The following is a 14,729-nucleotide window of genomic DNA, read 5'->3' as shown; positions in this document are numbered from 1 at the left end:
CTGCAAAATTACATCATTCATCTGAACCAGAAACAGTCAAAATAGAAAAAAATAAATAGAACTCATCCATTCAGTGGAGCTTGAACTAATCATGAGTGATGTCAGGGTCTGCTGGGAAAATTAGGCAAACTCATTCTCAAAATCACAATATTTCACGACAATAGCTTTTTTCTACCCCTCTCATGTCAAAAAAAAAAAAAATCACCAAATATAAAACTCATCATTGGTGGTGTGCCATTTCATCTTAAAAATTAACCGAATGTGAGCTTAAAAACACTTTAATCTACAAGTGTCATTTCAAAACCATTAGCTCCGAGTACATTCTGTAAAAATAAAAAAATCCTGCATTTCTCATCACAACTGTCAACCTATTAGTGACTCTGAAGCAGCCAAAGGCGAAAAAAAATCTCAGACTTTTTCAGCTGAACTGAACTGCAGGCTGTGTTTACACATAAATAATAAAAAAAGAAGCGTGGAAACAAAAGCATATCTATAATATGTAGAGCTAACTTTTTTAACACCTGTGGGCACTTGTACACATACTTTACAGTTTCTTGAGATTTTGTTTCCATAGAGGTGCAGGACTTCATTACGTGGTTTGTGGCTTTTGAAGACATTGATATCATTCTGGGAAACATTTGACAGTTTTTGACATTTCATACACTACTAAAAGTTCAGGGTCACTTAGAAATGCCCTTATTTTCAAAAGAAAAGCATTTTTTTTTCAACAAAGATGACATTAAATCAATCACAAATCCAGTCTAGACACAGTTAATGTGGTAAATGACTATTCTATCTGGAAACAGCTGATTTTTAATGGAATATCTCCATAGGGGTACAGAGGAACATTTCCAGCAACCATCACTCCTGTGTTCTAATGCTACGTTGTGTTAGCTAATGGTGTTGAAAGGCTCATTGATGATTAGAAAACCCTTGTGCAGTTATGTTAGCACATGGATAAAAGTGTGAGTTTTAATGGAAAACATGAAATAGTCTGGATGACCCCAGACTTTTGAACGGTAGTGTAAATGGCCAATCAATAACAATAAAAACGAGCTTAGTGCATAAACCTATTTGAACCTTTGAGAAAAGCAAGAGGCTATGTGTGTGCGTGTGTGTTCAGTGTGAGTGTGTGTGAGTGTGTGTGAGTGTGTGTGGTTGTTATCCTGCCAAAGTCTCAGTACATAGCTAGAGGCTAAAACAGTCATTACCGATGGTTATCATTTCCACAGCACACTGAGGCAGCCAACACACAAGCTGATTACAAAAACCAAAACCACTGCGCTTGCACACACACACGCTCATAAAAAGACAGTGCTTGGACACACGTAGCTCACTGTTGGAGCCAAAAGATTCTGGCTGTGGCCTAAATTGCACTTAACACCGTTGCTGCCCTAAATCCATAGAAATATAGACACAGCGGGTGATCCGGTTCACACAGAGATACAACATCAGGGGGTGTAAAGTCACGCAGGCATCCGACCCACGGGACAGCATCATCGTCGCAACATGGGGTTGTTTTAGCAGAGGACAAACATACATTATCACCACTTTAACGGCAGATATGTGTGTTCATGTGGTGGTGACAGTTGTGTGTCTCGTAAAGAATGAACGTATGCATGGTTGGACTCTTACTGTATTAATGGTCAGTAGGTGTGTGTGTGTGTGTGTGTGTGTGTGTGTGTGTGTGTGTGTGTGTGTGTACCTTGCGCTTGAACAATGCAAAAGTCATGCTGAGTTCAAGCTGAGATGGCGTTAGTTTAGATTTAGTTTAGTTTAGAGTGTGTGTGTGTTTAGATTCTTGTGGAAAGTCTTATACATGTACACACATCTGAACACAGATTTCTGTGTGTGTGTGTTTGGGAGAGGGGGGGAAGCCAAACCGGAAGGCTTTGGGAAGGGGACAATGGTAACCATGGATACGCATAGGTCTGAATGCAGTGAGAAGCACCTGCATGCTGAGTTAGTCCTCTGTCTGGGGAAGTCATCCACTCATCCACAGGGAGTCGGCCATTGTCCTCTCAAACTTCACCCACAACAAAAACTTTTCCAGCATTGTCCCTGGAAACACTGCATTAATGCCCCCCTCCTGAGAAAGTTTTCCTGCGCTACTCTTCTCTCATACTTAAAGTACAGTAAAAAGAGGCAGTGCTGCTGTCTTACTGACAGCAGCACTGCCTCTTTTTAAACCCTTTAGCTTTCCATAAAGCTATTGTTTCGTAAACTCTTTCCAGAAGACAAAGGGTTCATTGGAGTCCTGGCAGATCCCATTCACAGGGGGACTGGAACTTCACCATCTATTGTTCACCTATCAAGACCAGGAATCTCCTCTTCTTTGGGAGATTGACTTGTTTACAGAGGTCAGCATCTCGTTCTGAATTTCCTTTGTATGATTTACGATAGATGGACTACGTGACTTATTCGCTAATTCAGCAAACAAGGACTAAGAAAAACAGCTGGATGTAAACTTTAAAGAGCCCATATTCCACATTTTAGAGATTTAAAACTTCCTTTTTGGTGATGACTTGAATATCTTTATATGCTTTAATGTAGAAAAAACCCACATTATTACTCTGGCAAGAAACACGGTGGAGTTATGTGACGATTGGCGTATGTTTGTCCATCTGTCTGTCTGTCTGTTCGCAATTTTAGCCAAAAATGGAACAATGGATTGGGATGAAATTTTCAGGGAAGGTCAGAAATGACACAAGGACCAAGTGATTAGATTTTGGCAGCAATGCAACTTATAGTCTGGATCCACGGATTTGTTAAAGATTTCTATATCATTGCCAGATGGCAGCACAGCGTCACTGTAACCATAACAACAAGTGAACACTACATCAGCTGCTTGCTGACGATCACGATTGTCATCCTACTATGTGGTCTGTTAGCCTGAAATAACTGCCTGAGAGTATTACAAAGATGGTTGTCAAGTGGTGAGACATGCCTATTAAAACTTTGTTGTAACTCTGAATATTCTCAAGTTTTCCATACTTACCAACTTTGACCAAAACGTAGACGGGAACACATGCAAACATACTAATATCTTGATATTTACAGTGTTTATTACTTGTACATTCACATGATCTACATGTAACAAGAAGCCACGTTGTGCAATTTCTGATGCCTTCACACACGTTTACAAAAAAGCATGAGATCTTCAGTCTTTCACCAGAACTTCAAGTAGTTTTATGAGTCAGCTAGCCCACATTTCAACACCTCTCTCCTGTCCTTTCCCCTCCACTGGAGATGAGCGGCCTGCCACAGTGAGTGTGAGAACATCCATCAACACAACAACCCACAGGGCCAGAGGGCAGGTAGCGGGTCGGCCTCAGGTCAGGAGGTCACGGCCCATCCAGAGCCGCAGCACAGGTGCTTTGGCTATTGAAAGACTGCCCTCTTACAAGTTCAAACAGGTTAACGAGGGTGGCTAAATAAAGGTGACAGACAACTTCATTACAGACCTTCTCGGATTTTGCAACTCTACACTAGTAGTGCAAAGTTTACTCGCAAGCACAGCCACGTCTGGTAATCTGAAAACGTTTGTAAAATTGGCGGAAACTCCTCAAATTTCGCAAAACATGTCAGGAATTTTTCAGCTTTAACAATCGTGATCAATCCTCCCAGACAGATGTGAAGTGGAGGTGGAGGTGTTGACAATCTGAAGTGAAATGTGCCGACACAGGTGAGGATAAATATAGGTTTAGACGTGTACTATGTGGGTCACAGGCCCTTCAGGCTGATGGATGCCGATGACACAATTCATTTCACACGCATACGCAGGTTGCACACATAATTCATATGCACAGATGCTCAAAAACATCTGTTTATGTTCATATATAGATGCCACCACGTCAAGCTGTAATTATAAAGACTGTTCGTGATCAGTGATGCATCATCTTCTCACTTTTATGTGGATTTCACAGGAATTTCTGCTGCTTACAAACACAATCACCTGGTTCCGTTTACATCAACTGTCTCCATCACAAAAAGAGAAAAAAAAATCAACAAAAACAAGACAAAACGTTAAACACGAGACATAAAACGACAAAAATGAGACACAAAATGCCTCAAATGAGACAAAAAAAAACAAAGCAGACAAATTACAAAAATGAGACAAAACAACAAAAGCGAGAAACAAAATGACAAAAAAAAGAAAAACGGCACAAAACAAAGCAAAAAACAAAGTAATAAAAACTTGAGACAAATGGCAAAAGTTAGACAAAAAACAAAAACAAGACAAAATATTACAAAAACAAGACAAAATAGCAAAAATGTGACACAAAATGCCACAAATGAGACGAAATACAACAAAAACAAGACAGTGTTTTACAAAAATGAGACAAAATGACAAAGTGAGAAACAAAATGACCAACAAAATAGACACTAAACAAAAAAGACAAAAAAATTAGACAGTTACAAAGTGACAACAAGATGATAAAAACAAGACAAAAAATACACAAATGACACAAATAAGAAAAATTAGAAAAAAGCAACAAAAACAAAAGACAAACAACAAAAATTAGACAAAAAAGGACAAAAAACAATAAAAACAAGATAAAAGTGAGACACAAAACAATCTAGTATTTTACTTTATGAGGACAACAACAACATAAGCAAATAAAAACCAACATCTAGCCCATAAATAAGCTTCAGAACACTGCACTGCACATCTTATTTACGCTGGATGGTATTTCAAACTACTCCGGATAGTCAGCTTTATCCAAACCCAGCCTCTGTTTATGGCTGGATTCACCCTCAACTGCTGCCCACAATGAAAACATCTGCTCACACGTCCGACTCAACTGCAATCAGAGCGTCCAAAAACAAACCAGAAAACACTGAACAAGCTCCAAAGATACTTTCCTCCACACTGGACACAACCCAGGCTGCCCTGAACTGACCTTCCAAATAGGAGGCCACGTGAATTCTCTGCAGTACTGGCGCTTAGATCCACTAAAGTTCAATTTCTACAACGCTCACGCTGCAGGGAACCTCCAATTTGAAGGTCTCCAACTAATCCCTGCTCATGTCTCATCTAATGTTCTGGGATCACTAATGAACTGGAGCTCAAGTGCAGAAAAAAAACTTATGTAACACACCAAGAAGCCGCAACAAGTCAGAGATCCTAATTCTGGCCCTGCTCGTACTAAAACGCGAGGCTTTACTGCGGGAGGGGTGCTCAGAACAGATGAGAATTCATGTGGTCACAGCTGGACGTGGAAGAAACATGCACTGAAATGTGTCACATCTGCCCCAGAGCTGGCGTCTCCGTCCGAAGGGGGCTTGTTTAAATCATAATGCAAGCAGATATTCTGTAACTGGCAACCATTGCGGAGTAATCTACTGGTGGGATCACAGTATTTAATGTAATGCAGAGTATTTGGGTCAGTTCGTCGTGTCTTTCTGAGGATGGAAACCAGAACTGGGACTGGTGCTTTTTTTCGATAACTTGAAGGGAGGTCTATTAGCAAAGTGTACATCGAGTGGTAATCCTCTTTCTAAAGTACAGTCGGTCGGTTCTTCAGCATTAAGCCCACGGAGCTGAAGATGTGGGATGAAAAAATAGTGAATTACTTCATCTAACAAAACTGAATTCCTTCTCCAGCACAACTCCCACAACATCTGTTTCTCTCCATTTTCCAAGCCTGGCCGGACTCCCATTGTGTGGACTCTGCAACTGACGATGTAAATTACTGCATGCAGCTGATGAACTGGGACGCTGCCACTAACGCTTGATGTGTTCACTCTATGTGACTTCATTTCTGGAGGTAATAAATCCACAACATGCACCTCAATTTCCTTCGATCAGTTGGGACCAAAGAGGATTCATTTTCTCCATATGAGAGCAAAAGTAGGTTAGGTTCATAAATATGAATCATTCCAAGGTACACCACTGTTCAAAAGTTTGGCGTAACCCAGACTATTCTAATAAGGACATTTCTAAGTGATCCCAAACTGTTGAACAATAGTGTGCATGAATTAAACTGTTCTATATTAGCTAAAGTCGCTCTAAATGAGTTAAAGTTGACCTACACTACCATTCAAAAGTTTGGGGTCACCTACGCAATTTCAAGTTTTCCATGAAAACTCACACTTTTATCCATGTGCCAACATAACTGCACAAGGGTTTTCTAATCATCAATGAGCCTTTCAACACCATTAGCTAACACAATGTAGCATTAGAACACAGGAGTGATGGTTGCTGGAAATGTTCCTCTGTACCCCTATGGAGATATTCCATTAAAAATCATCCGTTTCCAGCTAGAATAGTCATTTACCACATTAACAATGTCTACACTGGATATATGATTCATTTAATGTTATCTTCATTGGAAAAAAAAATGCTTTTCTTTCGAAAATGAGGACATGTTTAAGTGACCTCAAACTTTTGAACGGTAGTGTACATGAGTTAAAGTTGTAATATTCAAATATGGAGTCTAAAACTAGGTCAGATGACTATCAAACCTTCATATTAACACAGCTCAACGTGTAAAACAGCAGCTGGTGTTAGACTAAACTTTTTTTGTTTTCTCTCAGAAGAAGTGTGAATGTTTTGACCAGTTCACACACTTTAAGACGGCAGCATATTAGTTGCTGCACAAGAATGCTGTACGATGACAGACAGAGCAAACTTGATGTTCTCCCTCTGGTGAATCAACACACTCTGATCCATCCCGACAGCTGCTAGTTTTCCTCCAAATCATCGATGCTAGAGAGCATCTCAGATTTTGCAACTGTACACTAGCGCTGCAAAGTTTACTCAAGAGCATATCTGAAAATATTTGTAAAATTGACTGAAACTTGCCAAGATTTTCAAGTTTCACAAAAACATGTCAGGAATTTTTCAGCTTCAACAATCGTGATAAATGCTCCCTGACAGATGAAGCTCAGGAATCATTTTTCTCCACATGAGAGCAAATGTAGATCTGGTTTCTAAACATGAATCATTTGAAGGTATTTTCTTGCACTAAAGAGTTTTGCTCAGTTTGATGCTGAGCCTAAATCTAGGTCAGATGATCAAACCTTCATATTAACACAGACCAATGTGTAGAACGGCAGCCGGTGTTTGACTCTCGGAATGAATGTTTTGTCCAGTTCACACGCTTTTTAAGTTAGTACAATATTAGTTGCTGCACAGGACGATAAAGAACAAACTTGATGTTCTCCCACTGATGAATCAACGCGCTCTGATCCGCCTCGACAGCTGCTAGGATTCCTCCTAATCAGCAACTTTACGTTATCTCCGACCAGCATTGTGCCTCTGCTCTTTTAGCTTGGCTGTCATGTGCTGGTTTAAGACAGAAAGAGGAGCTTGAGTAGCACAGCTCTGAATAAAAGGTGTGTAAGAACAGAAAAATGCGCCAATAAAAGAGGAACCAGATTCCCCTCGTGTCATTTCGACCGGTCAACTAATAGCCGACACATGGTCCCACTCTGCAGGACGGCAGCCCAGCAAACTGCTGCTCCGCCAGCTGTTACTGTGGACACATACATGCACAAAAACAAACACGGATGTAGGCAGCCGCTACGTACCTCCACTCTAAAGTGTGAAAAAGAGAGAAAATAGTCAGGAGGGAGAGTCGGTGGAGAGTGGAGCAGAACCTGAATTAATCAGAGAAACAAAGGAAGAAAAATGATCTAAGTGAGAAAGAAGGATGAGGAAGGACAGAAATGAGCTTCCACACTGAGGAAGGAGAGGGAGAGATGGAGTTTTCTTTGTCTCACAAAAAGTGTGGGAGGAAAAGTCCACACTTACCTTTCAGACAGAACATTTCTCTGCACTTCTTCCACAACGAAACAAAGCCCGGTTTTCCCTCTTCTCCCCTCCGTCTCACCACTTCCTCATAGCCATCCTTCTCGTCCTCCGCTTTCTCCTCCCGGTTTCTCGGTCAAACCGTCCAGACGACACAGATCCTGACACATACACTCCCCCTCTCCATCTCCTTCCCTTCCTTTCTCCCCCTTCACACACTCGCATGCACACGCTCCGAGTGGCAACTGGCCAAACTTCTACACCGCAGGAAACTGCTCTGTGACCCCCCCTCCCACCTCACCCTGCTTCCCCTCTCTCTCTCTTCCTATATCCCTGAATGTCTCTCTACCACACAGACACCATCTCTCCACCCATCAGCGCTACGAGGTGGAAGCTCAGCCTCCGTCTAAAACTCCTAAATCTGTCGTCACCAATAAGCCCCTTCAATGCTCTCATTCCTGCACATGCTAAAACACACTCATGCATACACACTGACATATGTTCGGTAGGTAAGTTAACGTAAATTAGCCTCGTGCACTTTGATAATTGGCATTGCGAGAGAACACGCGCAGTGGGTGAGGACAGTGATTGTAGGGAATCTGGGCAGTCAGCAGTTCAGAGGGAGACAGGGGGCCCGGGCTTGAGGCCGATCCTTTGTGCGCTGATCAAATATAATCGCTTTAATCCCCCACAATTCAACTGTTTGTTATCAGATGAAGCTACAAGCTCGGTGCGTCACAAACTCTCCACGCTGGACGCTCTGAATCACCTGCAGCATCGCACGCATCGGGTACATACGTTTTTAGAAAACTCCTCTGCAGAGCATGGAAACAGTGTGCTTTTTTTTTTTTTTTTTTTTTTAAATCTTGTACAGCTCCTAGGAGTGCAGAGAGACTAAAGTGTCTAGAAGTTGAGTTGTCAAACACGCGGCTCGTGGGCCAAAACCGGCCCACCAGAGGGTCCAATCCGGCCCATGGGGCGATTTTGATTAGCGTGAAAGTTACAGAGAAGACATTAACCGCAAATTTTAAATTTGAAAAACCATAAATTTAAAAAAATTCTTGACCTTGACAAGTTGTTTTGATCATGAATACTACATTGCTCTGTGTTCTTCTGTCATTTTGCATCTCATTTTCGCAATATTTTGTCTTATTTTTGTTGTTTTTTTGGTCTGACTTTTGACGTTTGTCTCAAGTTTTGGTCGTTTTGTTTCTCATTCTTGTCACTTTGTTTCCTTTTTGTCTCGCTTGTGTTTTTTGTCTCAATTTTGTCATTTTGTGCTTTGCATTATTCATTGTTTTGTGCATCATTTTTGTCATTGTTTCACGCGTTTGTCATTTTTTGTCTAGTTTGTGTCATTCACCCATTTTTGTTGTTTTGCAACTTATTTGTCTCATTTTTTTGTTTTTTGTTTCGTTTGGTGTCGTTTGTCTAATTTTTGTCATTTTGTTTCTCGCTTTTGTTGTTTTGTGTCTCGTTTTTATCATTTTTTGCCTCGTTTGTGTCGTTTGTCTATTTTCTTTGTCGTTTTGGCATTGATTGATGGCACTGATTACCAACGATGCGCTGTAATGTTTCTTCTTTCTTTGCAAAAACACATCAAGTTACAACTTAAAAGGTTGGAAAAGCCCAAAGATGGAAAAGAAAACACTGAAGAAGCTGCGATGTGGGACTAATAAACTGATTATATATGCTGAAGTCCACATGTTTTATACATACAGACAACATGCAGAACTGCTCGTGCTTCACTTACAACAAGCAGCTTTCAAAATGATACAGATCCATTTATTATGAAAGTTCGTAAACCTACATACTATGTTTGTGTTTATGGCAGTTAAACCAGCCTCTGGTTTTTGCACCACTAAACTCTCAAATGGGGATTCATGTCAATGTAATGAGGACCAAAACCCCACAATAAGATCCACTGCCTGATTGCAGACAAACTGTTCTTGACTGGATGTTAAGCGGTAAACTGCACCTACAAGGTTTTGGTTTTTACACTATTTAAGTTCTTGCTTTGTTTGTGAATATGAAGGTGAAAAAAATGGTGTTACTTTAATATTTTAAATAATACCTTCAGGTGTGTTTGTCTGACACTGACTGGTAGAGGTATAGTAGCGTTGTTTTTTGGTATATACTCCAAAAAAAATGCTAAAATCGAGAGAAACAGCGGTACAATCACAATAAAGACGTGATGCAGTGTCCAAATAAGAGTGTGCGTTATGAACATGTTAATCCCACTCCAAAACACCTCGGGGGTTCTACCTCGACCAGATGTCACCAATTACAGGCCGATTGGTGCACGAGTCATGTGGAGCGGCTGCAAGTGTCTAAAATGAGAATGCCACAAAAACACAACCCTGGAAATGAGCCGCAATTTAAAAAATAAAAAAAACACGCAAACAAAACGTGAACAAACCTACGTAAGCCAGACAATAAAACCTGACTTCATCAGACCTCCACCTTAATTGGACCCTGCTTCGGACCAAAACGGCTTTAACTTCAACCTTCTCCATAAAAGTCCTGGCTGGAAGGCAACACTTTGAGGTTTACGTAATCACTGCTCTCTCTCACGAAGCAGAAATAGCAAACACAGAGATTTCCTTTGCCGTCACAAACCAATCAGGTTTAGATAATTGGCAGCGTGAATTATAGTATTTCCTCTTTGTTTGCTCCTTTTCAGTGGAAGATGCTGAACTGGCAAACATCACTTTCTGCATAAAGACATATTTAGGCTGCGTTTGCTTGCTTTGATTATAAACCTGCCACTATAACACATATAATCAACCCAATTATAAAAAACAATAATTTATACAAATTTCAAAACTTTTTTCTTTAATTATCCAATAACTGTTCATTAATTTTTGTTTTATATGTTATATTTGTCATGTTTATGCAGTCTAGTTGTATTTATTACCAGTTTTCAAAATTTCATGGATAATGTGATATAAACAGTCTTCCTTTTGTTCAAGCTGCAAAATCTGATGTATGCATGTTATTTAACCCTTAGATGTATAAGTGGATCAAAAATGATTCAGTCATTTAATTTTCCGTTTAATTCCTCATAAACATGTTTTGGAAATCATTCCATTTAAATTTTGAAGCTACTTTTTACTAGCCTAGCCACGCTAGACCCATGTTCTGAAGGCACAAGGGTCTAGGGCCGCTCGATAGGGAGGGAGGCGGGCTAAAAGGTTGTCTTTCAAATCACTCTGCAGCAGTTGGGTAGGTATACAACCAATCAGCACAACGAATAAGCTGACGTAGTTCCTAGAGCGCCGGATTGTGGCTAAGTCCCATTAGCTTCCCAGCCAGCGGAGCCAACTGGTATATTAAGGATTTGCCATATCCCGTCGGCATAAGTCCAAATACGTCTTTCTTCTCAATGAAACACTTCAGTGCCGTCCTTTGTTTATCTTTCAAGTTGAATTTTAGCTTCAAATCTTTAAGGGCTGTGGCCAAAGCCGAGTCGAAAGATAACTGTTTATTGTGCGCCGGTTGTTTCTGTCAGAATCGTCGGGCCTCTGTCGTCACTTAGTTACACCCGCCTTCTGACTCTACACTTCATGGTGATTGGTCCGGCCAGTTTTAGGAGAATCCAGCCTCGAGCCTTATGGAGGGTAACTAGACCCACCCTGGCAGAGAATTAAATTCGTTGCCGTGGGTTGTCTAGCGCGGCTAGGCTAACTTTTTACACTTTCAAAGAAAGTTTATCCAAAGCTCTTTATCATTGATTAAGATCATGTAAGAGGTGATGCACGAACTTGGAAGGACGGAGAGCAGCAACAGGAAAAGAGTGAAAAATGACAACAAAATGAACCTGGACGTTCTTTTGCTGTTCTGTGGAATATTCTTCTTTTTCAATTATCATAATGTTCAAAATCTGTTAATAAAGTGAAAAATAAACACATTTCAAACATGAAGTCATTCTTGTGTGGTAATGGTAATGACTATTGTTAACCAAAATAACAAAAACGGCATAAAAACACATTGATTCTTATATGGGTCCTTTGTGACCCACTTATGGAAGAGTGTTTGGTCCAATCACTGCATCTAAGGGTTGAAAAGCCTTCTTTGAGAATGTTTTTAGTAACTACGTGGCAGCTGAGGTCTCTTTGTTAAGTGGCAGCTTCTTTCTCTAACTACAGGACATTAAGACTACATTTAGAGACATTCCAACTGACTGTTGTTGTGATTCTCCAAAACACAGTCATTGTCTTCAGATAAAACACTATGATACGGCTTCGGATCTCGCTCATACTAGGAACAAAGACAGCATCTTATCTCAGCGTCCCTCAGTATCTCTTCGGTCACGTCCAGTGCAGCACAAGTACAGCTTGTTTTTACTGTGTGATCTGCATCAACAAGGCTAAATACAGAGATAAAAGCTAAGCTTGTTGTAGCAAACACGAAGTTTCTGCAACACGAAGAGTCCGACACAGATGGAGAAGGAATCTGGAAGCGGGATAAATCTGATCCCACCATACAGGCCTCTAATTTGACACCACATGAATGAGAGTTTCCCGTTCCGTGACATGCTAGCAGCTCCTGCATATGTAGCGACGTTGAGCTCTCACCGTGTTGGGACAACACTGGTGCTTCCTAACAATTTAAGCCTCAGACCTCTATCCCCTCTACAGGCTGAAATTTTGTTCACAGATGTAATCACTTGTTCTTCCCCGTGTCATCATCAAGTCACGGCATTCACGTGACTTGAACAGAGGTGACGTGATGCAAACATGATACAAACTGGGCAAAAAAAAAAAAAAAGCAGGTGATGCAAGTTAGAGATTTGTTTCTGCACAAAATCAGAGGGAATGTGATTTAACCCTCTGAACCCCAAGCAGCTTTTTTGCTCCCATCACAGTTTTACTCACTGACTCATGGCAATATAAAGTTCTGCACCTCTATGGAAACAGCACACTCATGGCTGGAAGTAGACAGGACTCAAATGTGCGTTTTGTGTAGTTTAAAACCGTTATAATGCCAATAATCAATTTTTAAAAAAACTAGAAAAGCAGTCAGAGAGCACAGTACTCCACTAAGGTTGTTCATTCCCCCATATGACATTATCAGAAATGCAGCATTTGTTTATTAGTTATTGATGATCAGAAATCATGGAAACATGCAATGTGTCCATTTATTATACATGTACCCACAAACAAAATGACCTTGCACTGAGCACAGGTGTGTGTTATGCATGTGTACGCTATGTACAGACACCTAATCACGTGACCTAAATATATGGCAGGTGGCGGAAATTGACGGGGCTCAGAAACACCCCCACAATTTAATCAATTGTTCCCTGTATCATTTCATTCATTCCGCCGAGTTCTGCTGAGAAATCCTTGAATTTTTGTCAGTGACTACTGATTACGACTGGATTCTTAGTAGGAGCACAGTTGCACTGAGGAGTACTGAAATTTTTTGTTTTTTCCAGAATCTTGTCAGAGCAAATACTATATTTTTGGCTAATTTTAATTTCAGATTTGGTTAAGTTTCCGACGGAGGGGCATGTGACAGAAGAGTAGTTGAACAACCAGCAAAGAAAAGTTGAAAATCTGACAATTCTGATTGTTTTTACTGTTTGTAGCTCTGATAAAGTGTCTAATTTTTAGGACTGGACCTGAATATCTGAATATTTGTTCGCTACGGCGGTATACGGATATTAATTTTGGTATCCGAACATTGGTATCCCCCACGGCGGACGTTACCGGGCAGAAAGAATATGCGGCGTTACTGTCTTCCCTCCGCCTTCTGCCCACATTGGCTCATCCTGTCGTGTGATCACATAAACATACACACATACACACGTGGACAAAATTGTTGGTACCCCTCAGTTAAAGAAGGAAAAACCCACAATTCTCACTGAAATCACTTGAAACTCACAAAAGTAACAATAAATAAAAATTTATTGAAAATTAAATAATCAAAAACAGCCATTACTTTTGAATTGTTGATTAACATAATTATTTAAAAAAACAAACTAATGAAACAGGCCTGGACAAAAATGATGGTACCTCTATAAAAGATTGAAAACTATTTGACCAGAGTGACATGATTAACTCAGGTGTGTCATCTAATTGACATCACAGGTGTTTCCAAACTCATAATCAGTCAGTCTGCCTATTTAAAGGGAGACAAGTAGTCACCCTGCTGTTTGGTGAAAAGGTGTGTACCACACTGAACATGGACAACAGAAAGCGAAGGAGAGAATTGTCCCAGGACATCCGAAAAAAAATGATAGACAAACATCTTAAAGGTAAAGGCTATAAGACCATCTCTAAACAGCTTGAAGTTCCTGTGACAACAGTGGCTCATATTATTCAGAAGTTCAAGACCCACGGGACAGTAGCCAACCTCCCTGGACGTGGCCGCAAGAGGAAAATTGATGACAAATTGAAGAGACGGATCGTTGGAATTGTATCCAAAGAGCCCAGAGCAACCTCCAAAGAAATTAAAGGTGAACTCCAAGGCCAAGGTACATCAGTGTCAGATCGCACCATTCGTCGTTGTTTGAGCCAAAGTGGACTTCATGGGAGACGACCAAGGAGGACACCACTGCTGAAAAAAACTCATAAAAAAGCGAGACTGGAATTTGCAAAAATGCATGTTGACAAGCCACAAAGCTTCTGGGAGAATGTCCTTTGGACAGATGAGACCAAACTGGAGCTTTTTGGTAAGGCACATCAACTCTATGTTCATAGACTCAAAAACCAAGCATACGAAGAAAAGAACACTGTCCCTACGGTAAAACATGGAGGAGGCTCAGTAATGTTTTGGGGCTGCTTTGCTGCATCTGGCACAGGGTGTCTTGAAAGTGTGCAAGGTACGATGAAATCTGAAGACTATCAAGGCATTCTGGAGAGAAATGTGCTGCCTAGTGTCAGAAAGCTTGGTCTCAGTCGCAGGTCATGGGTCTTCCAACAGGACAACGATCCAAAACACACAGCCAAAAACAGCCAAGAATGGC

The 14,729-nt window shown here is 40.7% G+C and overlaps 1 protein-coding gene across 8 annotated transcripts in view; it reads right to left on the bottom strand.

Annotated features, from left to right (window-relative positions):
- The window catches only part of nhsl1b (NHS-like 1b), a 159,287-nt gene that overhangs the window by 59,216 nt on the left and 85,342 nt on the right, over positions 1 to 14,729 (bottom strand). Inside the window, exon 1 of one of the 8 annotated variants that reach the window (XM_022207015.2) lies at positions 7,760 to 8,012. The exons of the other annotated variants lie outside the window; for them this stretch is intronic. Within the exon in view, the coding sequence (XP_022062707.2) occupies positions 7,760 to 7,775 (16 nt within the window). The 5' untranslated portion in view covers positions 7,776 to 8,012. Of the gene's footprint in view, positions 1 to 7,759; positions 8,013 to 14,729 lie in introns of those variants that run through there. 8 annotated transcript variants of the gene reach the window in all.

The sequence above is a fragment of the Acanthochromis polyacanthus genome, chromosome 16, assembly GCF_021347895.1.
Source record: "Acanthochromis polyacanthus isolate Apoly-LR-REF ecotype Palm Island chromosome 16, KAUST_Apoly_ChrSc, whole genome shotgun sequence".
NCBI classification, from domain to species: Eukaryota; Metazoa; Chordata; class Actinopteri; family Pomacentridae; genus Acanthochromis; species Acanthochromis polyacanthus.
This window is presented reverse-complemented; position numbering and strand designations above follow the sequence as displayed.